The sequence below is a fragment of the Lacerta agilis genome, chromosome 12 (genome assembly GCF_009819535.1).
Source record: "Lacerta agilis isolate rLacAgi1 chromosome 12, rLacAgi1.pri, whole genome shotgun sequence".
In the NCBI taxonomy this organism is placed as follows: domain Eukaryota; kingdom Metazoa; phylum Chordata; class Lepidosauria; order Squamata; family Lacertidae; genus Lacerta; species Lacerta agilis.
Window position 1 is genome coordinate 7,700,452 of NC_046323.1, and position 27,619 is coordinate 7,728,070.

The 27,619-nt window shown below is 42.8% G+C and overlaps 1 protein-coding gene across 2 annotated transcripts in view; it reads right to left on the minus strand.

Annotated features, from left to right (window-relative positions):
• ITGA9 (integrin subunit alpha 9) overlaps positions 1–27,619 on the minus strand; it is a 212,925-nt gene that overhangs the window by 87,238 nt on the left and 98,068 nt on the right. For both annotated transcript variants that reach the window (XM_033164920.1, XM_033164921.1), the window contains exon 16: positions 2,077–2,226. In XM_033164920.1, the coding sequence (XP_033020811.1) occupies positions 2,077–2,226 (150 nt within the window). The remainder of the gene's footprint in view (positions 1–2,076; positions 2,227–27,619) is intronic.

A 27,619-nucleotide genomic window follows, 5' to 3' on the forward strand; every position in this document is an offset into this window, starting at 1 on the left:
ACTAAATTACTTCCAAGCCTATCAGTCTGGCTTTCCTTCCCACATGCAGGCCTGATTCATTAAAGGACAGACCATTGGAAAGCCCAGTTCAAGCCAATTGTATTCAAAAGCTGGGTGGGATCGTATTTAGATTTCCTGGCATGGGAAGGGTCCATTCACTGCCAACTTTGGGTTCACTCTGACCACTGAATTCCAACATGAGAAGCCAGGCAAGTATATGTGGGTGGGTCTGGATGCATTAGGGATTCCACTCAACCAAAGTATGGGGGGGACACAAACATTATATTCAATTAGACTAAGAGGGAGGGGTAGGAGAAAGCAGTTTCCTGTAATAAAGGCAAGATCTGTATCTTGGACATATTGGGAGTAACACTGACAACTTCTCCTCTGCTCTACCCAACATCAGAGTACATCCTCGGCATCAAATAATTTTTCTCCTACATGTAGCAGATGTTTTGAAGGATAATGAACTGCCTGACAATGCTAGGCCTGTGAAACTGGTCACTGCCTTCCCTACCCCTCGTGAAATTCCTCTGTTGCCATCCTGAATGATATCAGGGCTGGTCTACAAAGCGTCCTATCTGCTCCCCAGCCACTTCCTCACAGAGAGTTTCCACAGTGTGCTGTAACCTTTGGTTGCTGTGGGACTTCTCCCTATTGTGTGGAGAGTTTTCTCACCATCTTCAAACCTGACGCGGTGCTGGCCTAGGAAGCTCTCTCTATGATAAGGAGCAGCCGAGCCCTAACCAGTGTCTGGCCTGGAAGACACATCCCACAAGTTCACCTCCCTGACAGTAAAACTACAGCAATAATAAAACAAATAACTACCTGCCGCTCTTTCATGACACTCAAAACCATCTGACTGAGGCTTCCACCTCTATCTGCCTAATGGTAGTAGGCACAACCCTAAATTGATTCCACACTAGAATAGCCTTTCAACCAGCCTGGGGAGGCCCTTCTTGCTCAAATTTATGTGGTGGCAAGAAAAGAGCAGGCCTTCTCAGTGTTGGCCCCCTCCCTTCGGAATGCTCTCCCCAGGGACGCTTGAGTGGTGCTTGCTTTACAGCCCTTTGGATGCGGGACAAAGATTTGCCTTCTCCTCATACTTTTTAGTATCTTAATAGATTTAGCTGCAGCGGTAGCAGTTTTTCTGTGCTTTAGAGTGCCATCTTTCTCAGCCAGTAATGTTAATACTCTGAATGGCGATTTTGTGTTTAGTCCTCTGTTTAAGTGGGAATGTTGTCATTGATGTTGATTAATGTGTGTTCAGGAAATTGTTTGTTGCAGTGTAGTGTGCAGTTTTGCGTAGAGGCATCTTGCATTGGGTAATACGTAAATGCAAAAAATAATAATAACATCCCCAATCCGTAGTTTTTGTGGAGCAAAACAACAAACACCATGCCAAGTCTAAAACTTTACAATCCGCCGCCCCCGCCCACAACATGTTTAATGTTCTTTCATTTGACATTGGTTTACAAAACTACAGACAATAAGAAAAACTGCCCCATGAAAGCGGGCACATTCCTCAGGAAACCCTCACACACTTCTACCCTCTGGCAAAAGCGGTATTCTGTTAAGATTCATTTACTTGTACCAGTTGGAAGCAGCTATTTTTAACTATATGAAATTTGGAATGCAGATGGGAGACCACTCTTCTGAATAGGCAGTGAGTGAATACCCAGCATCTTATTCATCACAGTTCATTCTGATCATCTGCTTGAAGGTTTCTTTAAAAAATAAATAAATTAGTGTGTAATATGTGGTGGTGAATAAAAACAAATACTGAAGGACACCAGAAAAGCTATGGGGCAGGGGAGGCTATTTGTGCAACCACACTTACGCAGCAGTGAGGACTAGAAACATTGTAGAGTGCTCAGAAAGACTGAATGAAAGCTCTCAGGCTGCCTGTCCCTCACTAAATCCATGACTGCAACCATCTCCAGAGCAACAGTCTTTCTAAATCTGGTGTTACCTGGCATGGTAAACATGAGCTTTAGTGCAAAGTTCTTTCCCTCCTAGATTCTCATGGTGCTGTTATTTATCCATTTTTAGCAGGAAGATCATTTGGTATCTCACCTGGTTTCTCTGAGCCATCTTCTGCCCTCTCTTCCACCGAAGAACAGGCTTGAGTGAAGGCAATTCCTTCTCCTCCTTTGCCGTGATATGGTCTCCAAGATCATACGCAGCTTCAAATACAATTGGTGATATCACATCTTTGACCCTTCTCTGTAAGATTAAATTATACAAAAAGAGTGCTGTATAAATCAAAGCATAGACTGGGATGCCACTGCAGGCTCAGTGAATACCAGAAGCAACGTAGCTTTGCCTTCTTCTTCCTATCCTTCTCATCCATCCATTCACTTCCTTCCTCGGGCCACCTACTCCACCCAACAATGAAAAGATGGCATCTTCAAATTTCAGTCAGAAATATGGAGTTGCAGAACTATGGTTAAGCAACCCAGCATCAGAACGATTTGTTCTTTCAAACATAAATACACAAATGTGTGAGGCATTGGGGGAAGGCAGAATAATGTATTGTATTGTAATCTGCCAGTCAAATGATAGACTCAGACATGGAGATGAGAAGATTAAAATGATTATTCTTCTATGCAAGGGAATTTGGGTGGTGCCACAATGGAAACCCTCCAGCTATTTCTCCTGAGACCGCCTGGTCATTTGCCCTCTGTTGGAACACAGATGAGATGAAGGATCCTGTGCTGTCACCATTGATGAAGTGAGATCTCATGGCCAGTCCAGTGGAGTTGTGGGGTGGCAGGGGCCCTTCACTTCAGACTGCAAATTTGTCTGGGTTGGCCTGGGATCAGTAAAACATTTCCTTCTGCAGCAGACCTGCATATTAATGAGCTCATGTAAGTGAGGCATGAATCAACCCTCGGCGGAGTATTTACACACAAATTAGACTCCTAAACTCACTTCAGTTTCTATCAGAGTGAAGCTATTGAATGGCACCTACTGGCCAAAACAAATAGGGATGCTTTGAGGGAAGGACTTGCTGTCATCATTTGTTCAAAGCAGCTCGGTGTGGTGGGGTTTTGAGAGTTGCGAGCTACATAAAGCATTTGGGAAGTGTAAGATGTGGCTTGGCATGCCAAGAGCTTATTAAATTAAAAATAACATTTGGAAGAGTAGCTGGCAGCTCCACCAGGCAACCTGTTATGCTCATTGCCTGCAGTTAGTGCATTATCCTAACATTTGCTAGGGAACAAAGAATAACAAGCAATTAAGCATGCCCTTTGTAGCATCCAAGTCCTGGTTCTCTTTATCTTCCGCCACCGGTTGTAGATGGAAGTAGAACGACATATTGAGAAAAGAAAAACAGAAGCAGATATTGGGTTGCACCCACCCACAAGGGGTTTGCAGAGCTTTCAGTAGACAATAAAGACAGTGCTCGTTATGAGAGAAAAGGTAGGGTAATGAAACACACACATGCACACACAAAAACAACAATTTAAGCTAAATCTTAGTCGTCAACTGCAACCTTCTGAGAACAGTAGCTCAGGAGGAATGTGTAAAAAGAAGCCCACTTTGCCACCTGCTTATTAGACCACTGAATAACTTCCCCCCCTTTTTTCCAATCATTTCATTAATGGTGAACTCAGGTGAGTGAGTGAACGCAGATGAGAGAGGCAAAACAGGTCTGCTAAGAAGCAAGAGAGGGCCATCAGCATACTTGGAGAAAGTTTGAAATCTGTTTTTAAAAACTCCAACAGAAGGTGAAAAACAGCTTGATGAGGACTGAGGACTAACTATGGGCAGTAGCCACAAATACTGAATTTCAATTGGAAAAGTGGAAAACTGAGGAAGTGTGCTATAGAATGGCATTCTTCAGCCCTTCACAGTTACTTACAGTATCCTGGAGGTGGCCAGAGCTGGCTGGCACCCTGAACAGGAATACTTTGCAGTTTTGGTTTTGATTGCAACTACTGTACATTTGTTTTTCACTGAGATTCCAGTATACAAGTGTCTGAATCTATAAATTGGCAGTGAGGTTAAGCAGGATCATTTTCTTACAGGTCCATCATGTAACAGCCCACCAGTATCCCATGAGAAAAACATGGCTTAAAATTAAAAAAAAATTTCCCACGAGCCCAAAATATCTAGGAGAGAGGAGGCTACTGGCCAGATCTTTTGAGTGGTTAATTGCCATCACCTTGCCTCCTTTCAATCAGACTAGAGGATGTAATTGGATCATTCAGTCATTCCCGAATTACCACCCACATCCGTGGAGAGTAGCTAAAAAGAGACAAGCCCAGAGCAGCAATTCACCATGGAAAATTGCCTGCTCTTAGAGAAGGCTGCCTCCAGATCAGAACACTAACTTGCTTTGGGTGGTAAACTTATTAGTCAGACATCCTGCACTGAGGATCCTGCACTGAGTGAGGTTGGGGATAGATGTCATCCCAAATTAAACATAAATAAACATACCGGTAGTTGAGTGTCAAAGTGAAGGATTCCAGCCATTTTAATTTGGGGGTGGGGGTAGCGTGCCCCAGTGAGAAACAACACTGCTATGGATGGCAAAAGCTTAATGCCACAGCTGCTGTTAAACAGCTGACCTATTGCACGAGGAATACAAAAGTCACCATGCACACTGCCTTGCCCCCACGATTGAGGGAGCCGGGGCCATGCGACTTGCAAGGTACCTTCAGTCTAAGAGTAACACTTCAGAGTTTCTTAATGACTTCTAAAGAGCCCCCCCCCCCCGATCCTTTGCTCATGTTTATTTATTTATATGAAAAGGATTTAGATCCCACTCTTCTTCTCCATGGGTCACGAGAACAGTGTACAAGAAAAACAAAACCAAGGCACGATAAGACAACATAAGATGAAAACACAGGCACCAATAAAGCTAGATAGGCTCAAAAAACCTGGGCTTCTTTTTTAAAAAAAAAAGAATTTTCACTGCCCTAAACACAAGTAGGGAGCGAGCCATACAAATATTCTGCAGGAAGGATCTCCAGAGTCAAAGGGCCACTGCAGAAAAGGCCCTGTTCTGTACTATTGTCACCTTAGAAGTACCTGCAGAGGCAGTGAGAAGGGCTCCTGTGGTAGATCTTAGTTCTCTGGCAGGGTTATAAAGAGAAAAGCAGTCCTTCAAATAACCTGACCCAAGCCATTATGGGCTTTATATATCAAAATCGGCACTTGGCATTGCACTGGGACTGAGTAGGTTATCAGTGCTGTTGATACACATTTTGGGTGGGGTGGGGTACCAGGAGCCCTAAATCTGTCTTCTAAATACCAGCAACTTCTAAAGTGTGCTTTTGCTGGGCGTCATTCTGCTTCACTTCTTTTGATGAAAGCTGTGGGCAAGCAGAAGCTAGATTAATCGCATGTGTGGACGCTTCCCTCCAGAAAGCCCTAGGGAAATAGATTTCATACAGCCGTTTGTCTTTAATTAAAGCTTCCGAGTGCAAATTCTACACCAGCCATTCATTACAGCACATGTTCAGCTCTTTCAAGTGATCTCCTTGCAGATTACAGACTTTCCAGAGGACTGGCAGATTCAATAAGGCAATACAGAGCCAGTTCTAATGCAATGAAAATGGCACTTGGCTCAAAGAGGCTGAATAACTGTTCTTGGGATCAATCTCTTGTTGGTGTTTCGTTGCAGCTGAACTTCCAACTCCCTGATTCTTTGATCAGATGTAGACGACATATACCATAAATGGTCATTAAAGCCTAAGGGCTTCTGCACATGTTGTATGTATGTTATTTTCCAGCCCAAAGCAATTGCTGCATTTTGGACACTACAAACAATGAGTGCAATCCAGAAAGCATGGATGGCGGGGGGGGGGGGATTTTGTACAAGGGGCCCTCATTCATTTCAGCAGAATCTAAGCAGCTGTTTAAGTCCTACTAAATTTGGTAGAATTTAGAGTCCCTTCAAAGGCTACTAAAGCCAGTTCTTCAGCGCATATAACTTCACTTTAACAATAGTAATGAGGTTTCAAGCAATCCTATGTTTGCTTAATGTGCCAAGAAATGAACAAGCCTTTCAGCAGCACATGAAACCCTTGCACGGTGGAAGGAAACAAACCAGGAGGTCTTTCATTATTTATTCATTTATTTCATAAAATTTATAGGCCTCTTGATTGGTTGTTGTTGTTGTTGTTTAAAAAAAAACCCCTTCAAAGTGGCTTACAAAAGATAGAACAGTAAAATAAATAAAAATCCATAACCATACTTTTAAACATACAAAAGTCAAAATACTAAAACAGATTAAAATTACAGTCCCTAAACTTTCTAAGCATCTGGGTAGGCTTGTCTAAATAAGAATGATTAGTTATGGTTTCCTTGTTTTGTCCAAAATGAGAAACTCTGGTTAAACCAGCATATTAAACAACTTATTCATGACTTATTTGGAAGCTGTTAAATTATAGTTTCCTGCTTTAGATTAAATGAGAAACTATTGTTAATGGAAGACTTCCTAGTCTGATAGCACAAGGGGAGAAACTATGGCTGCATTCATACTATACATTCCCCCAAAGACTCCTGGGAAATGTAGTTTACTGCTCACAGAGCTACAGTACCCAACACCCTTAACAAGCTACATCTTTGGTGAATGTTGTAAGCTTTAGATGCATAGTGTGTATGCAGCCTATGAGGCTGTGTGTGTGGCCAAAAGGCTCGTTCATATCTTGCCTTGTATTAAGCAGGCAGATACAATCATCCAAATACAGTCTGTGTCAGAGCAGATACTAACGGAAACAGTGGTCTTTCTAATAAATTAAAGCCATTACAACAGACAGATAGATAGATAGATAGATAGATAGATAGATAGATAGAGATTTACACACAGAGAGAGGGGGGGGGGGGAGAGGGAGATAAGCTAACAACACCCAAGTTTAATTTTCATGTATATCACTGCTCATCTAAGTCAGAATGTTATAGAAAGAGTTATCCCATTGCACTCATGATCAGTTTCGCCCGGTAAACCGAGTTGAGATTTGCATTCTGGTTTCCCTAGTCTAGCAGTCTATCCAATGCACCATAAAGGGAAAAACTGAATATGGGCTAGCTATACTAGAGAAAAATGGGACGCGGGTGGCGCTGTGGTCTAAACCACAGAGCCTAGGGCTTGCCGATCAGAAGGTCGGCGGTTCGAATCCCCACAATGGGGTGAGCTCCCACTGCTCGGTCCCTGCTCCTACCAACCTAGCAGATCGAAAGCACGTCGAAGTGCAAGTAGATAAATGGGTACCACTCCGGCGGGAAGGTAAACGGCATTTCCATGCGCTGCTCTGGTTCGCCAGAAGCGGCTTAGTCATGCTGGCCACATGACCCAGAAGCTGTACGCCAGCTCCCTTGGCCAATAAAGCAAGATGGGCGCCACAACCTCAGAGTCGTCCGCAACTGGACCTAACGGTCAGGGGTCCCTTTAACTTTATACTAGAGGAAAAAGTGGAACAATGAAGACAAACAATCTTGTCCACAATGTCCCCATATTATGGGAAGTCATGTTGATTCCTCAGGCTCCCACCAAACCCCTCCTGTTGCTATTTTATTCTGAAACACTTTAGAAGCATCTTTATGGAGCCTGCATCATATCCTAAGGTCCATGGGGTCACGAAGAGTCGGACACGACTGAACGACTGAACAACAACAACAAAATCATATCCTAATATGTCTTGTCACTGCATATATTGCAAAGAAAAAAAGCCATAAATTATGTACATGGGCACTGCGCTATGTATTCTGGACCCAGGAAGTTCTTCCATACAAAGCAGATAAATAAGATAAGGTATAACCCCTATTATGGGAAGGAGGGGAGTAACAATATCAACACAGATTGAAAGGGCTTTGGGGTCCTTTCATCTTGATGTTTAGCAGGAAGGTGGGAGCTAACAGGACTGACTCTGCATAAGACAATAATCTTTGAACCAAACAACTTGTAGGCATCTTCTGCTATAGTGACATCCCATCCATAATCCATGACACATTCATAACTTTGAAGGGAGAGAAGTTAACAAAGAAAGCACATGCAGTATTTCTCCCCCCCCCCCCATACTGCTACTTGAGAGGCTAAATCAATCACTATGCCTAATCACCACTACATGACTCCCAGAAGAAAACAATCTTGGCTGGGATGTCAAATAATTCCACTCTTAATTATAAGCCAGAGGCCAATGTATAAATATAGGGTAAGATAGTGTATTTGACTGCATTTCAGAAAGCCAGCAAGAAGGGGGAGGCATGCCCAATATTTTGACGTGCATTAAAGTCTCCCAGGGCAATCTTTTAAAATTAGAGGTTGTTTGTACTGTAGCCTTTCATTCCCCCCAAATACATAAACAGTGGGTAATGAACTGCCTTTCTTTCTTTTCTTTTCTTTTCTTTTCTTTTAAAAAATACCTAACTCAATTACAAGGGCAATTTCCAAAGCATTGAAGAAAATCTCTTTGCAACTTGCATATACGCTTGTCATCATTGACGTTTTCTCCATGCCAATCATTACATAGGTTCAAAGTCTTACGAGGAATCTGTTATGAATTTGCAACGAGAACTTAAAGCAGAGCTGCATTTCTCACCCTTTTTTTTTTGTTTGAGCCATGCAGTGACTCTCACATGTCATATTGCACATGGAGAAAAGGTGTATGAATGAACACCAGACACCTCAGATCAGGGGTCAGCAACCTTTTTCAGCCATGGGCCGGTCTATATTTCTTTTTTGGGGGGTATGAACTAATTCCTATGCCCCACAAATAACCCAGAGATGAATTTTAAATAAAAGGACACATTCTATTCATGTGAAAACAAGCAGATTCCTGGACCATCTGCGGGCCGGATTGAGAAGGCGATTGGGCCGCATCCGGTCCCCAGGCCTTAGGTTGCCTACCCCTGCCTCAGATACTCACAATAGACTTGCAAACTGCAGACTGTTTAATAGAAACCTGTCATCACTAGGACTGCTTGAGCCAATCACGTGAATTTATTTTGGATTCTATATATTAATATATTACAAAATGGACTTTTATCTGATAGGGTAACTGAGGTCCCCAGTTCAACTGTTCACTTTTAGCAGGAGAGCAAAAGAGGTGAGGTGACCCTAGCCTGCTCCACTGCCACCATGCGTACAGCCCTGTCAGCCCAAGGAGCAAAATAACCAGAGAACAGACCAATAATATTGCAGTTGGGGCTCAGCAGCAGAGAGGAAACTGCAACTAAAGAATATGCTACACCTCAGGGAATTTCTGAAGTCGCTGTCTTCTTCATAGTAAAATCAAAAGTATTTAATTTTTCACCCAGAAGAAGCAACCATTTTTCAGGTTTTTCCCCATTGGTGTTAATAATAATAATAATAATAATAATAATAATAATAATAATAATAATAATAATAATAATAATAATAATAATGTATTCCTTATACCCTGCCCATCTGGCTGGGTTTCCCCAGCCACTCTGCGCGACTCCCAACAGGAGATTAAAAAATACATTAAAACATCAGTCATTAAAAAAAACTTCCCTAAACAGGGCTGCCTTCAGATGTCTTCTAAACGTCAGATAGTTGTTTATTCCTTTGTCATCTGATGGGAGGGCGTTCCACAGGGCGGGAGCCACTACCGAGTAGGCCCTGTGCCTGGTTCCCTGTAACTTTGCTTCTCGCAGTGAGGGAACCACCAGAAGGCCCTCAGCGCTGGACCTCAGTGGTGTCTGGGCCGAACGATGGGGCGGAGACGCTCCTTCAGGTATACTGAAGTTATTTCTATTTAGGTTAGCATTTCAAAATGTCACGTGCTTTTATATAAGACCCTTGCGCAGAAGCACAACTTGGGTCCACTTAACTCAGTGTTGTCTACACCAGTGGTAGTCAACATGGCCAGAAGTCACCGGAACCCGACTCCCATATTCCCTGAGTATTCACCATGCTGGCTGGGACTGGTGGGAGTTAAGAATGCAAAACCACACTGAAAACCACTGTCTGGCTACAGGTGTTCAATTCCGCCATACTGTTGGCATCCGTCTGCCTTGAGAGACAATGGAGTGCGCCTCCAGGGGTGAAGTCAAATTGCTACGTTAGCATCCCTGAAGTGACCTCCCTGGGGCGCAAGCCTAGGCTGTGTGCATGGAGGTCCTGGGCTGCCCAAACGACAAGACACCGCCCCCGCCCCCTCGGCGTTACTGATGTGGTTCAAAGGAAAGCAGAACAATATGTTTGGCACCGGCTTGGCTGCAGAAGTTGCCGGAAGGAGGTTAAAAGGCAACCATTTTAGGGACTCCACTCCGGATTACCTTAATGTCTCTTTCCTCCTCTAGCCCCCCATCATTATCCTGTTTCTTTCTTTTTCTACAACTGTTATCTTCTTCTTCTTCTTATTTCCTTTTCTCAATCTTTCCTGACCTTGACTTCTTTGCACACACCGTTCAGAACCTATACACAGTGTTTGTGCACCATGAATAATGATCTTGTAATTTAATGGAAATGACATGAAGCGCTGGGGTGCTGAACTGGCATCTGGTCCATCAAGAACATTTGGAAGGCTTATAAGGCACGCTGCATTAAATAATGTTTATGTACAAAGACCTCTCAAAATCCACCACACCAGCACTTCTGGTGCGCTAGAGAAACCAGACATGTCAGAACAATTGTTTTAACAAGCTTCCCCCTTCCAAGATTGATTTCATATGCGACTTGCATGCAGCCTGAACTTCCATCAGTATCTTGCCATCTGAAATTCTGAAATAAACACAACCCAAAGATGTCCAGGTCTCAGAGCACACAATATAAAAGTGGGAGACAACGGTGATAATTACATAAAATTATATTTATACCCTTGACTTATAACTGTGTCGCTTAAAATCTTCAGGAATGGAAAATGCCTTGTAAAAAATGCTTTCTGCCAAGTCAACAAGTTGTTTTTCTCTCAGCCTTATGAGCAGGGGTCGGAAAGGTTTACCTCGCCTGGGCCGGTTCACTCCCATGGAGATTGCTCTGTGGGGCGGATCGTGTCTGCGCAGACGCGATTTTCAGCATCTGCGTCTGCACAGACATTATTTCCGGCACCGCGGAAGCAAGTCCCTGCTCCGTGCTCCGCCGGTTTAGCGCAGCGTGCGGCGACTCACCGAGCAGGCGGCTCAGTTCAGGGGCGGCTCATGGGCCGTTTAAACGACCACCATGGGCCACTTGTGGCCCATGGGCCGCAGGTTGCCGACCCCTGCCTATGAGCATCTCCCCTTTTAAAATACTTCATTTTTTAAAAAATAGCATCTTGTAGGGTAGCCTGGTGCTCTTTTGCCCTAGCCTTGTGGTTTTTAAACATTCTGTCTTTAGGAAATAGTTTTAACATTTGCTTATTGATAGAGGAACCCCTGAATTTTTTTCATATGGGATCCCTACACTGTGCAAAGGACTCTGGGGTTTGTTTTCAGAAGCACACTAGGTCTTCATCATTGCTCTCTCTGAATGGAAGAAGGGCCCTGTGGCAAGAGGGGCAGCATTCCCTTCCACTGCAGGCAAGCTTGCTCTCTCAGGCAAGCTTGTTCGCTATTATTAATCCTCTCACTTATAAACTTATGACATGCGAGGATTCCCCAAAACACAAGAAAACGACTGCCCTACCGTATCAAAAGGCAACAGGTGTCTGGTCTTGTAAAATATACTTGAGGTTGGTCAGGTTATCTTAGCACCTGAGATGGAAAATCCCATAAGCATTAAAAATCTGACGAGAAGTAGAAATACAATAATTAATGCATTAAGTAAAACTTGCTGCCCTTTCATGACATCCAGAGCCAGACACCTTAGGTGGACATCTCACTCTGCCTAATAGTAGGGGCTAGGCGTACCCTGAACAATCAATTTATGGCCGTCACTGTGATCCATCTTAAGCACCTGTTTGCTTCAGAATAATACAGTCGTGGTTCAGGTTTACAAAGTACCTTCAAGAGAGCTGGATGAAGCCAAGCAGAAGATACATATGCTCTAGAGGCTTATCATGAGAACTGCTCAGTCTGCAAATAGTTTAGTCCATGAATAAATCTACACTACGACTCATTTTGAATGAAGTTATTCTTTTGGCACTCGGGCTGCGATTCTGTGCATTGGATTTAATGGATTTATCCCTCCTCAACAATAAGCACAGCGCCAGGCCATATGAATGATTTAATCTGCAGGTGTAGGTGAGCAATCCTTTTATAGAAAGTGCTGGTTTATTTATTGTCAAGACTACTCAAAATTCAATTCCATTCATGGTGAATAACTGAGCTGAATAGCTAAGAACTTCACATTCTACCCATATCTAAATGCAATAAAGTTGTCTTTTATTAACATTGCAAATACAAGATACAATATTGTTTCCATTTTTTAATATACGGACCTCATATCATGAATATAAGCTGCCCTTCCACCTCAGTCCCACCCATACTAGCAAGTTATGCATGGGGTAAGACCTCAAACACTCATGAAAACTGAATTTTTATCCAGCCAGAAATCAATAAACGTGAGCCTCTCTGACTCTCCTCACATCATATTTTAAAGGAGTAGAAGCCAGGGGGGTGCAGATCTCCACAGTAGGGTCACCACAAAACAAAATGCTGCACAGCCTTTATAATTTATTTGCTGTTTCCTGACATACTTTATAAACTCATTATTCTCCACCCCCTGCCCTATACTGATAAAAGGAAATAAACCAGAGATATCAAGTCTAAAATCACAACCAGATGGGCAAAGGGCAATGAGAAGAGATATGCATGTGCAGTGATGTTAGTGTTAACTAATTGTATACTGCAGCTCTTTTCGGATTACAGTCCACAACGCCGTCCGCAGTTGTGGCAAATGGAGGACGGACATGCAAGAGCCACACACACAAAAGGCCAGGAAGGCGAAGATACACACATTGGCTCCACTTTCTGACACCTTCCTCACCATTATTCATGAGCCCTTTGAACATGCGCCACTGAAGTTGTACCAGAAGCTTCGAGTTTGGTTTATTTTAAGTGGCTTTGCCAATGACTGGGATGCAATGGTGCCAAAGTCAGCACAGCCAAAAAACGAACAAGCAAAACCAACACTGTAGAGAAAAGCCATTCAAAGTTTTCTTTGTTATTCAAATCGAGCCTATTCTATAACGATATATAAACGGCTCGCTCTGGATTCCCTCCCGCTGTTTTCCCCAATTTCTTATTGAGTGAATAATCCCTCAATTTTCTTTAGAAAGGAAACCAGAGGCACTCCTAGCCATGGTTTATCACTCTGGTAAGGGGGGTTGGGGGAAGGCTTCTTAAAGGAAATCTAGCAGCGGCTTAAAGAAAATGCATATGTGCTACAACATACGCTATTCCCATTTCCTGATTAGGAGAAACTAAACAAGTGGTGGGCATGTGGATTTCAGGTTGAAGCCCAAACAAATTAGGAAAACGTACATTCCCTAGGTGTCTGGAAGCTCACTTTATTTATCTTCCTGCTGTTGATGTCCTGGGCTGATTTTTTTTTTTTTTTAATTCCATTTACTCTAACAAATGCTAGCTAAAGAATATGGCTGGGAAATGTTTTTAAAATCACACACAGTCTCCATACTGCAAGTTCAGGCATTGCCAAATCTCTTCAGAACAGAATTGAAACTCTTTTATAATATTTTGGTAGTCACATATAATTTGAAGCCGGGAAATATATTGATACCACTATATCAGGCATAGGCAAACTCGGACCTCCAGATGTTTTGGGACTACAACTCCCATCATCCCTGACCACTCTGGTCCTGTTAGCTAGAGATGATGGGAGTTGTAGGCCCAAAACATCTGGAGGGTCGAGTTTGCCTATGCCTGCACTACATTTATTAATTCACTTAGGCTAGTGCTGGCAAAGTGTCCACTGATTTAAGTCTGGGTGTGCTGCAGTGAGGGGACAGACTCACCTGAGGGAGTGGGACCCATGGAGAGTGTCTTGACCAAAGGCCCTCCCAAACTGGAGCCCACACTGGATTAGTCAAACCCTTCTGACTAGCAATCCTGAGATCTCTGCATCCTTACTTAGAATTCTCTGCCACACATGGAGGTATTAGAGGATTAAGGCATGGGTGTAGCCAGGATTTATGTTGATGGAGGGCAGGACACTCAACCAACTCTGTCTAGCAGATTCATAATGTAATGTCTCATCAACAGTTGTTTTAAATTACTGTCTTTGGGTGCCAAGTGCTCAGGAAAACCTATCAATATTGTCAGTCATTTGAAAACCGGGATGTTAAATGGTGTGCCTGAGGTAGGCTGACTAGGTTGGATCACTGATGACAGTCAGGAAACTATATGATATTTAAATTAAACACTGGTTCACAACAAACGTTTATTCAAGTTCTGCACCGATCTGAATTGTGAACTTGAATAAAGTGAACTATAAATTGAGGCCAGAGGGCTTTCTGAGGTATAAGTAGCCTGTGGGAAACTTCCAGTCATTTCTAGACAGGTGCATGCTCTCAGGAGAACATGCCAGAAACTATGAGAAGCTTCCAGAACCAAGCTACCTGTGACACAATTGGCCAATTCACCGAAGCCACACCTATCACTCAATTGGGGGCCAGTTGTGTCACTAGAATGCGCAACATCATCATCCAAGTGAACTCAACAAGCATTTGAATTTCAAATATTATGACTATTTCTACTTTTAGTTAGGTTTGTTTGTTTGTTTGTTTGTTTGTTTGTTTGAGGGGTGACTGCCCCACCCCCAGCTATGCATATGGAGCAAAGACAATTCTTTCATGACATGCTGTGCATAAAGCATCCAGAGCATGCTGCTTCTGCTGCTTCAAACCAGCATGAGATGTGATGGAAGCTATCCCCTTTCACTTCCTTGGGTTCTTTTCCATGTCTTAGGGAAGGAGGGGGGAATAAATTATGGCTACCTGCTGAAGCAAGTCAGTATTTGTAGCCTCATGCCAAGATGTACAATCCACAGTAAAAGTAAAAATTAAAAAGTCCTTAGACATAAGCAAATCTTCCAGACAACAAGGATGTGCTACGTAGTGACAAAAACTGTGACATAACAGGGGGGAAATTGGCCAATTGAAAAAGTCAAGCACGAGACCCAAAAGATTCTGAGGTTCCCCAAGTCCAATTTCTAGCAATGATTCAGAACCCTGGATAAATGACCCCTAAATTATTCCTTGGGTGTTATCATGGAAAGGTAGAAATGTCAACCCAACTAAACTTTCATTTATTTATTTATTTTGTTAATATTGCTTCTAAGGAACTTATACCATAAGCAGTAGTGAACGGTTTGGGGTGACCTCCCTCCAGCTTGTTACTGCTGCAGACAGCAGGAGGGGAGAGGCCAGCATGGTGCAAATGTGGCAGCAGGAGCAAAAGATTGGCTCCGCCAGCATGTTTGCGCGGCACCAACCTCACTACCCCTTGCCTCTCCCCCTCTCTACACAGCAGCAACTCAGCCAGAAGGAAGTTAGGTGAGCAGCACAGTTCTACCACACCGTCCAGTACTGACCAGAAGCCCGATATCCCCAGCAGTCAGAAACTAATTACAGTATAAAGAGCTGATTATATCGGAAGCTACATAAAGGGTGGATTTTAGGGCCTGATTTTATCACAGGGCCAAGTTCTGCACTCAGCAATGGGTTGATGAAATTAGCAAAGTATGTGCAAATTTATTTGAACTGGAGCAGTTCCAGAGAAGGCTCAAGACTAATAGCACAATTCTACGCATGTCTATTCAGAAGCAAGCCCAAATGTGTTCAATGAGGTTTTTTCCAAGTAAAAGAGCACAGGGTACAGAATTGAAGGAACACACAACGATGACGCAGCGCACTTGAGAGCATGCTCAGAATGGAAGGTGAGAGGAGGGAATAGCATAAAGTTTTGTCCTCACTCAAGGTGCAGTATTACCAAAGTATGCCCTGGTCTAGCTATAGAAATCATAGAATTGTAGAGCTGGAAGGAACCACATGGGTAATCTAGTCCAACCCCCTGCAATGCAGGAATCTTTTGCCCAGTGTGGGGCTCGAACCCATGACCATGGGATTAAGAGTCTCATTCTCCACTGACTGAACTATACCAGCTCAGTATGCTTTTCAAACCTCTCTTTAGAAGGGCATACAAAACTGCCAACTGCCCAAAAAGGATTTTTTTAAATAAAAAAAAATGTTTAAGGGATGTGGAGGGCCAAAGGCGAGGAGAAAAACAATCTGGGATGTTACAGTCACATTAGTTTATATATTAATCCAAACAACTTTTTTCCCACTTGCTTTTAGAAGAACGAACTTTCTCTAAAATACAGCAAGTCAGGGTGAGCTATACCATCTGTCTTTGTTCCAGTGACCAGTTCACTACAATAAGTCTGGAATGTCTTTAAAACACAGTCATTTGAATCTGATAAGAAAACTAAGTACTGATTTCTTGAACTTCTACATGTAGCCTTGGCTGATTTATGTCTTGGTGCTAAAATCCACAATTCTTGTCTCAAATCAGGACTGGGAGTTCAGGTTAATTCCTCACCCATCACCCTTAGCATGCTAGCTACTGCTCCCCCCCCCCCTTAAAAATCGTGTGAGCTATACGTTTACAGAGACTGGAGTTTAAAAAACAACAACAAAAAAGTGTCAGGCAAAGCAAGATTTAGCAGCGTGAGAAAGGGAAAAACAGGTTTGTGCATAGACACCAGAACAGTGGGGGAGGAAAGCAGACCCACCAAGTGCCCCTATTTTCCAGGAATATACCCAGAAGCTGTCATGGTTTCTGATTTGATCCCGGGATGTCCCACGTTTCCTTAGGATGTCCCTATTTTCATCGGAGAAATGTTGGAGGGTATGGGAAAGCAAGCCCCTTTAGACCTAAACTTTAACCCCATCCCTTATGCACAGTTTTAGTAGCATGTTTTCTGTAACAGCAGCCATGTTTTTACCCACAATGCACCTGCACAGGAACTTCCAGAACAGTGCATTTTGCAATAACTGAGGGGGACCAGGATGGTGGCCTTAGGCAGTGGCTGTCGTCCCTCCCAGCTGCCATCATGTGGGCGCCACCATTTGCCTGATAATACCACATGGTGGGGCCAGGCATGTCAGGACTGAAGCCTGTAAGACAGGCTTCCTCAATCTCGGCCCTCCAGGTGTTTTGAGACTACAATTCCCATCATCCCTGGTCACTGGTCCTGCTAGCTAGGGATCATGGGAGTTTTAGTCCAAAAACATCTGGAGGGCCGAGGTTTAGGAAGCCTGCTGTAGGAAGTCACGCATCTCTGGCGAGTGGGAGCCGAGCATATATGCCATCATGTATACACCGTAGGTTGTACAATGACAGCTAATTATAGGGCCTCATGGAAAAGGATTGGGGCAGACCTTTGCCTGAGATCCTGGACAGAAGAGCAGTAAACCAAGTGTGACTCCACATAAATTAGTTCCCAATATTATTAAAGTTCTGGGAGGTAATGGTTCCACCCTTCCTGACCTCCTCCCTGAGCTAAATTGTGATACTAAATAAACCAGTAGCATTCCGGCAGAAAGTCTCAACGCAATGGGCATAATAACAATACACACAACACAGGCAGGCTTTCTTAAGTTCAGACAGATTTAGGAGTTCAGCTGAAAGGCGGATGGAAAGAACCATCCAGCAACTGCAAGTTGAATTAAGATTTCAAAACAACACAGCTCTTCCAGGTAATCAAATCGGACAGTGGAAAAAATCATCATCCCGTGAATAGTAAACGTTTTGGAACAACCCTATTACAACAAGATGTGAATACATGTCTCAGCCCAGTGACGCAAGTGGAATTGATTTGTAAGATGGATAAAGTGCGCGGCATGGTGGCTGAGATAAAATGCTGTGAGCATACAGTTACTGAATTGATTAGGACACGGATAACACTATTAATTCTAATTAGTGAAAAGCCCTGGTGTTGGCAAGCAGTGCATATACCCAATCTGGCACCCTCAAACTCCTATCAGACCCAGGCAGCATGGTCAATGCAAAGGGCTGGTGGGAACTGTCGTGCAAAACAGTTGGGAGCATCAGGTTGGGGAAGACTGGTGAATTATGTAGCTACGCTGGTTGTTGCTCAGTTGTGTGCGCACACATTCATTTCTGATCTTTTGCTTCTAGGTCTGTTAAGTATATAAAGCCCATTGGTTGCTAGGCAGGCAATGGGTCTGAGATGAGAGTAGGGATTGGTTTGAGGGCTGCCAATGTTACAAATGCACTGGTGGCTTTTCTAAAACTGAACTATTCTCCTCTATATTTCTTGGGGTAGTGGGGCACTGGGGAAAGGTCTCTCCCAGACAAAAGTTTCCCAAGTATGCTGCTTCCCCCATTTGCCCAGGTTTCGAAGTCTGTTCTAGAGAATGCTTGCTGGAAAAGGGAGTGGTTGTACCTACAGAACCTTTGGTCTATTCCAAAACACAGTTTGCTTTATTGAGCTCATTTTAAGGCTAGAACAAAAAATAATGATGAGAATGCGTCTGCAATTGACATGTGAATGTTGTTAATTACATGGAAATGATCATACACCCAAGCCAAGCCGAAATATACATGTGATACATTTCCTCTTGAATGAGTCGGGCTTATATGGTTGTGTCTGTACAATTTGTGGTCTTCCAAGCTGAATGCAGCCCATCAGGCGGTCATTATGGTTTACCAGTCGCTCTGACAACACACAACGCCATGTTGTTTTGCACTGACAGGCAGGCGGCAAAAAAACAGGAGGCTGCCTTGGTGGACAGCAGTAGGACAGGGGGAATTTGGCTGCAGGCTTCTCCAAGTGCTATGCCTAATGTCATAATGCAAGAAAGGCTTCCTGTGGAATTTTTAATTTTAGTTATCGTGCTAGTTGTGAACTTGGTTTATGTGAACCTGGGTTAAAATCCCCACTTGCATGGAATTAGAATTTTTACAAGAAGAAGAAGCAAAAGAAACGGAGGAGCCCAGAATGCAGATGAGAAACGCCCTGAGGCTCGATGCGGGGTTTGCTGTGGATGCTGCCTGGATCTGTGGACACTTGGAGGAAGACAATGGGAGATTTGGCGCTGGAGAAAGACAGAAAAAGACAATGGATAGAGGGGGAGTGGGTTGAAGTGTTAAATGTATAATCTAAATGGTCTGTCATGGTATCCGAAGTCGGAGTGTGAAGTCTGTTAATGATAAATTTATTTTAAATAAGTAAGGAGATATTGAATTTTAAGTTAAAAGCAGCATGATAAAGGACAGAAGAAATAAGTTTAGCTATAAGAATATTTGGTTATGATTTAGGGTATAATGCAAAGATTGAGATAAGTATGTTTTCTTTTTTTAAGTAAAGTTAAAAAATTTTATAGAGAAAAGTGGTTAAGGAAATAGTATATTGAATTAAAACCGAAGGTGAAAAGGCGGGGGAAGTCAAACGTCAAGATTCAGAACTAGAATTTTTTTTTTTGTAAGGTTATAAATAAGAAGAAGAATCCTGACTTTATGTGTATTTGTATTTGTTTTTGTATTTGTAGGTGTGGGGTTGGGTTTGTGTTATATTATGAAAATGCTAATAAATTCTGTTTAAAAAAAAAAAAAAAATCCCCACTTGACCACAACACTCAAGTGGGGAGTCTTGGGCAAATCACTGTTGTTTCAACTGAACCTACATTACACGGTTGTTGTTAAAAACCCTGTGGGTGTGGTTCAGGTTCCTTGGATACATACAAAAGTGCAAAATAAACCAGCATTTTGTTTCAGTACAAAAGAGCGATAGACAGGACAAAAAGAAAAGGAAAAAACACATGAAAAAGTCAAGCACCTTAACATTCATCAAGTTGTTACAAGTTAATTGAGCTTTGCCTACCTCGTTCTGATGTGTAACCACCCTACAGAATTAGGTATATCAATAGCAGCAGAATGATTTAATTCCTAAGACACAGTGATTAAAAATGCTGTTACTTTCTTAAATGTTTAAGTGATAGTGTTACAATAAATCCCACTTAAACGTCATAATGAAACCTCAAAGCTTTGCCTAATGGATGCCTGGGAGGGTCTCACCTGTGACACAGTGCTGAGCAATTACCAATTTTGAATCGGTTAAATCTTCACCGCTGTGCATTCCTTGTTAAAACAACCTGAAAGCATCCCTGCACTGCAGCAACAGGAGGCACCAACAGTGGTGTAGAAAACTGTCAGCAAAGCAGACATGCTATACCTTTGAAATCCCTCAAGGGAGATGCTTTTCAACAGCAGTTTCCACCTCTCCCCCCCCCCCCCAAATTGCAACTTTGGAAACAATTTAATCAGTCATGCCCTTCTGTTGATCACTGTTGACATCTGTCTGTCTCGCGATACGAGGGAATGTGCTTCTGTGAGTGAAGTCAAACCGCTGCATTAGCAGTGACCTCCCCGGAGCCCAAGCCTGGGCAGTGTGTATGGAGGTCCTAGGCTGCCCTGGTGACAAGACCCCCCCAATCTTAGCCTCGTTGATGTGGTCCAAAGGAAAGCAGAACAATATGTTCAGCACCAGCTTGGCTGCAGGAGTTGCATACAAGGCGCCTCCAACTGTCTTAGGGGCTCCATTCTGGATTTGGGTATGGTTCACTCCTCAGCTTTTTCTTCTCCTGAAGATATCCCACAAGGCAACGGAGGCCTAGGATCAGAGTTTTCCTTGTCCTAGATGGACTCCCTTCCCAGGTTGATGAGCCCCATCCATCCCTCTACAGCATGTACAGAAACCTCCTTCTTAAACTGTTGGACCCAGTATTGGCCTCGTCCGCTCAACCCACCAGAGCCTATCTTCACACGCAGGAGAAGTCTCTAAATTCACCAAGGGTTTGAAGCCCATTGGCCTCACCTGGTTTAGCCTGTGGCTCCCAGAAGCTGTCAGCATGTGACAGCAGCCACACAGACCATTTGTATATAAGCAATGAACTTATTTATTGAATATCAAGACTATGAATCAAGTGCTGGAGTTTCTGGAGGTATCTGAGCAGCAAGTCCTTGTTTAGAGGGAGCATCTGTTCCAGTCTCTAGAGGAGAGTCTGACTATGACTTAAACGTGCCGACTTTCCCAAGACCATGAAGTCCCGAGTGTGACTTCCATAAGACTTTTACACTGAGCGTCTAAAATTACCTAATTGCATCACTGACAGGATATGCTAAATTCCCTGACTGAAACCGCCAGGTTCAACCATTTCAATAAAGGCCAGCTTCCTGCCTGGAGAGAAACCAAGCCCCAAGAGCAAGGGAACAATAAGCAGGCAGCCGAGAGAAAGTGTGCACTGTAACTAGAAAGATGGCAAAGATGGAATTGGCTCTGGCTGTTACTCTTATTGTCTGTTACTCTTATTGTCAAAAACTTGAGAAAACAGCAAGAGGAGGAGAGTGATGATACAATTGTAGTGTCAAGGTTTTGTTATGTTGTGGGAGCAATTGTCTATTCCTACTATATCAGAATGGGGAGAGACAATGAATAAATATATTACAAAGGCTATTCCTTTAAAGAACAGGAACTGGAAGACTTTTATTCATCATTGACCTAAGAAGGCTCTTTCTTCACTGGACATGAATCATTTGATATTACTATTATATCATTCTCTCTGGCTTGTATTTGACTAAAGCCCTAAACAAGGCCCTGTATACCTGAAGGAGCGTTTCCACCCCTGTCATTCAGCCTGGACACTGAGGTCCAGCTACAAGAGCCTTCTAGTGGTTCCCTCACTGAGAGATGTGAAGTTGCAAGGAACCAGCCTTCTCGGTAGTGGCACCCTCCCATCAGATGTCAAGGAGATAATTAACTATACAACCCCTAGAAGACATCTGATGGCAGCCCTTTATAGGGATGTTTTTAATGTTTAATGTTTGATTATGTTTTTAGATATGCTGGAAGACAACCAGAGTGCCCAGTCAGATGGGTGGGATACAAATAAGGCTGTTAAGAGTGATCAATAGTCAACTGGCTCAGTCTAGTGACAGTCTTTGGTAAACCTCTGGTTCTGGCTGGGGAATGACACGCTCACTCCCAAACCCTTTTAAAGAAAGTAGCATGCAAACAATTCCTTAAGCCACAATGTCTGGTACCATGTGCATTGCTGGAGCATTTGAATGTTGTTTTAACATGGTTAATATTTATAACTTTTGCAACAAGAGCCTGACCACTTCCCACCCCCTATGGATAAAAGGGAAGACTCTACTCTGAATTCCACTGCCAAAACAATCATATTTCGTGCCTGTAAAGTCAACAGAATGCTCTGCTGCCATTATACAAAATAGCCGGATATGATTCTTTATTTCCCTTTCTCAGGCATACTTATCTTTTGCCAAGAAGCCAACAACTAACCTGGGATTTATTTATACTTCAAAATCTTCATAGAGGACACAAAACACACACACACTTACAGTTTAAAAAGAAATCAACCCAGAACATGCCAAAGCATTTTTTCTTACTAACTTATCAGATCTCACAAGTTGCACCAGCCAAGGTAAGGCCAAAAGACTTCCAAAGAGAGTTTTGTTAGAAGGCAGTATTTCCTCAAGCCATTAAGTGAATAAACACCCATCGAGGATTCTGCAGGGGTAAAACACTGGTGGAAGTGCTGCCTTCAAGTCTTTAATGACCCTTCAGCATTTTAACACACAGGAAGCATTTCAATCCTGGCAACTTGCTTAACATTCTGAAAGCCAATTAAATCCTCCATATCTCAAGTTCCACATAGTTTGCATCAGTATTTTATATCGCGCCATGACTCCCCCAAGTTCAGAGACCCAACAATGCCTCCCCTACTGAGCCAGCGATGTGTGGCCATTCCCTCTGTTTTCTGCACCAGAAAAAGTCTCTGTTTTGAGACTTCGAATCTCCGTTTAGCCAAAAGATCTCTTTTGGAGTTGCCGAAAAGGGAAGGCTGGGTAAAATCTTGTAGAGGTCTGATGCAGAGTTATTCGATCTCTCCAACAGTGATACTGTCAGGGGCTTCTGATCACAAGATACGAGGTGTTGTGTTTAGCGAAGATGCAAAAAAAGGACCTTGAATATATAAAAAATTGCAAATCTGCTATTTGGTACAATCAAATGAAAACAGACCACAAAAGGGCTATGTACCTGCGAGAATTAACTTTCCCCCCCTGTTAGACGTGCTTTGAGCCCGCTCAGATTCCAAACGATGCCTAATGAATACCTGGCTGAGAGACATCACCTGCCCATTGACAAGTTAGGGCTTTGTGCCAATTTGTGTTGCTCCTCCTTAATATGTTGATCTAGAAAAACTAATGTAGGAAATGAACTTAAAAGGCCGCTTCATGTGGATTCCTGATTTTTGTTTCCAATGACACTTTTGTTTGTGTGTGCAACTGAACAAAGCTCACATGCTCTTAACACCAACGAAGGATTGGTGTCGCAAAACAGCAATTGGTCTCTCCTCTACTGTGGAACCAGCAAGCTCCAAAATACCAGATGCAAAATTTCAGACACCTAAAATGCTATCACCGCTTGCCACCTTTCCTCCTGAGAAACAGATTCAGTCATTAGCAGCTGTGTTATGCTTTGTGATACCCAGAACAAATTCATTCCCTTGCAAATTCTGGAACAGCCTGAAATACTGTGAATGTAGTAGCTGAGCTATGGCAGGCTTCAGCATATGATTTGGAAGTCTGCAGTGTGACCCTCCTCATTCCCCAAAGTTCAGGTTTTTCCCTCATTTTTAAAAATGTGCTGCATGCTTCAAATATAGCCCAGATTCCAGATCTCATTCAGACCCTATTTGGAAATGATTTTCCCCTTTTATTAAAGCAGACATGCGCCTTGAGAGCCAATGAAATAAAACAATCTGTTTAGCTTGTCAAGAGACCTACCGAGCAGACACAAACATGTCCTTAGTCCAAGAAGTGTGCTCAAGTTTTTAAAAATAGCAGGGGCTGTTTCTAATGTGCTTTGTTAATCTGCCTTTAGGGGAAAACATTAATAATAATGACAATCTGAGATAGGAGTTTTGACACCTTGACTTTTCCAATATTTGGGCTATGAATACAACCATCCTTGCAAAAAAGAAAAAAAGGGGAAAAAAAGCTTGTCCTGGATTTTTCTCACTGTCTAATGCTGAGGTTGCAGGTTCGATCCCCGTATGGGACAACTGCATATTCCTGGATTGCAGGGGGTTGGACTAGATGATCCTCAGGGTACCTTCCAACTCGGCAGTTCTATGATTCTATGAATTTGCCACCCTACTGGGAGATGCTGGGAGAAGCTGCACTTAGGACCTTCTGCATGCAAAGCAGATGCTCAGATACTGAAATGCCTCGTCTTTCAAAGGAAGATTGAAGTGGGACCTGGATTCTTTCACTGAAGATTCCAGCCAGGCTACAGATTGAACCTGGAATATTCTGTAGCAGGCCACACCACTACTGCTACTGCTGCTGCTGCTGCTGCTACTACTACTACTACTACTACAAAGTTTTCCAGTACAGTAGAACCTCGAGCTGCGGACGTAATCCATCCCAGAGGCATGTCCGCAACTCCAAGCATTCGCATCCAGAAGTGCCATGTCTGTGCATGCACGCGGCACAATTTAGCGCTTCTGTGCATGCGTGAGCGGCAAAACCCGGAAGTAACCGTTCTGGTACTACCGGGTTGCCGCGGGACGCAACTTGAAAAGATATAACATGAAGCGGACACAACATGAGGCATGACTGTAGATTTTAAAAGGAATTAGTTCATGTCCGAATTCATCCTTTATGAAACCAACTAGTTCAAGTTCATCAAGATGAACTTTTTAGCCACATACAAGCATTCTCTAACTGCGACTCCTTTTAGGCATGTAATCTGCTGCTTAGAAGTTTCCAGTGTGGTGTAGTGGTTCCAGGGAGTCAGTGTGGTGTAGTGGTTAAGAGTGGTGGACTCGTAATCTGGGGAACCAGGTTCGTGTCTCCGCTCCTCCACATGCAGCTGCTGGGTGACTTTGGGTTAGTATCACTTCTTTGAAGTCTCTCAGCCCCACTCACCTCACAGAGTGTTTGTTGTGGGGGAGGAAGGGAAAGGAGAACCTTAGCCGCTTTGAGATTCCTTCGGGTAGTGATAAAGCAGGATTATCAAATCCAAACCCTTCTTCTTCTTCTTCCGACAATCAGCTTTATCAGAAGATAAGCATCTATTTTCTTCTACTCAATTATCTCCTTCACACTCCACTTCACTCCGCTAGCAACAAAATGGTCTGAAATGAGTTTTAAAACTCAGCGCCTTCACGTTTCTCTGGAAGCATCCCAAAGAACTCTGCATACACTATGACTTATACAGAAACATTTTCAGAAAGCACTTAAAACTGAGCCATATTTGGGGAGTAAAATGATACCTGATTTACAGCACATATGGCAACAGCATGAACCATGTCAAAGCAGTCCAAAATATATATATATTAATTGCTCGGGAAACAATTCTGTAGTTTCCTCTCACATTTGAAACAACCAGGGCCTTGCATATGATTTATGCTGGGATACCAATTCCACCACAAACAAAAAACAAAACCCCACCCTCCAGGGAAAGCTAAAGCAACAGGGCCACATTTTTGTAGGTCCTGATTTTCCTCCACACGGAACCCACACAAGTACTTTATACTGAGCTAGTGCTGCAGTTAGGAGAATAAGTTACAATTTTCGGTTCAAGTTGAAGTTTGACCTCAGCCATGAATTCACTAGGGGCCAAGGCAGACACAATGATGGAAGCTCCCTTGACTACAGTTTAGAGACTGGGCATGGGCTGAAGGAATATGGGGCCGCCGCCTCCTCTCCCAGGCTCTTTCCCACCCCTCTTTGGAATCAATACCCTTCATGTGCTTAAACGAAGATTGACATTGCGATATATATTGGTTGCAGGTTTCGACTACAGAGTCTTCCAAGTTCAAATCCCCACCTGGCCATAACGCTCCTTGAATTATCTTGGGCCAATCGTCTTCTTTCAGCATAACCTACCTCACTGGGTTGTTATGAGGATAAAATGGGGAAAGGGGGAACCAGGCATGCAACCATGAATTCCTTGGAGGATGGTTGGGATAAATGTATATAAATCAGATTTGTTTGCCAGTGAGAAGGCACTCTCTGTCATGGCATCTCAAATGTGGAATGCCCTCCTCTGAGAAGTTTGCCTTCTACCAACTCTGATATCTTTTCAGCATCATTAAAAGTGTTTTTGGATTTTTTTCCCCCTTATAGCTTTGCTGAATTTTAGGGATTTCTTCCCTGCACCCAATGAGTTCTCTGGCTTTGTGGCTTTGTTTTCATGATTTTATAGTATCTCCTGTTAAACTGCATGCAACCCTAAGTGTCCTGTTACTGCAGCGTTGCTTATCAATTGAACAAATAAATTACACCAATACATAAACGAACAGGTGACTTTAGGAAAGCAATGCTCTCTTAGTCTCAGCTAGGGGAGTAACATTTCTTAATTTATTTAAAGCATTTGTGTGCCAATCCATGGCAAAAAAAAAAGCTTCCAGAGCAGCTTATGTGAGCCTTTCCTGCAAGCCTACAAAATCCAAAAGTCAAGACACAAAAGAAAAAAGTGATGCAGAGAGTAGAGGAAAACAAGCATATGCACCCACCAGTTCTTAAGGCTGCAATTCTATACTGGGAAATCACTGAGACTTATGCATAGGTATGTATAAGATTGCGCTGTAAAGCTCTTAAAGCTACAAAATCTTTGAATGACAAGGTTGAATGAAAATAGTTTGGGGGAAGCAGGATTCAAATGGAGTGAGTCTTATAAGCTGAGGCAAAGTGGGCTGTGCTACAGCCAGATGCCAGCAGAAGACAATTGAGAGACAGGAGGAGCCAAGCAGCATCTGGTTTCTCAGCCTATTTTACAGGATTATTGCAAGGATTAATGAAATAATATACAGGTGGCACTCTCAGTTCTAGAAAGTCACTTCTTTAACACACTTTCCTTATGAACTGTGGTAAGAGCTTATGTTGAAATACCTTGAAATACAACATGTGAATTGTTTTTGCGCCGACCTCTCAAATAAACGTTTGCATTGTTCCTGCCGCAAAACATTTCCAGATATTTAAAACTGAGCAACAAATAGTTTTGCTCTCACTGGATAGAGCACAGTATTTAAAAAAAAAACACACACACACACACACAGACAGCATCCCAAAATAGAACATACCTACTCTTCAAAGTGCTTATAGAATGAATTGGATGTGTTTCAGGGGGTGTCTCACGAATAGACAATGCATGATAATGAATAGACAACAAAAAACATAAAAAGTAATCGATTCATCTAATTTTGAAGGCCATTCTACTGTCTTTCTCTACTACTAAACTATTACTGATTCTACAAAACACAGCAGTCACTGATTAGAAGCAGAGAGTATATGATTGGAGTTTGCTGTCTGATTCCCCCCGCCCATGATAATTTTAAGAGCATAGGAAAAGCTTTGCTCTAACACTCCAAGGTTGATCTAAACCAGGTGTGGGGAACATTTGGCCCAGATGTTGCTGAACTACAACTCCCATTAGCTCTGGCAAGCACAGCCCCTTGCCAGCAATGATGGGAATACCTGGAGTTAAGCAATACCTGGAGGGTCAGAGGCTCTCCAAACTTGATCTAAACCTTTATTCCTTTCTTTTTAAAATGTTATTTTTATAACTTGCATACTGGAATTGTATTTATTTTATTATTTGCCAACATTGAAACATAACATAAAAATAATGTAGCTGTACAAAACACGT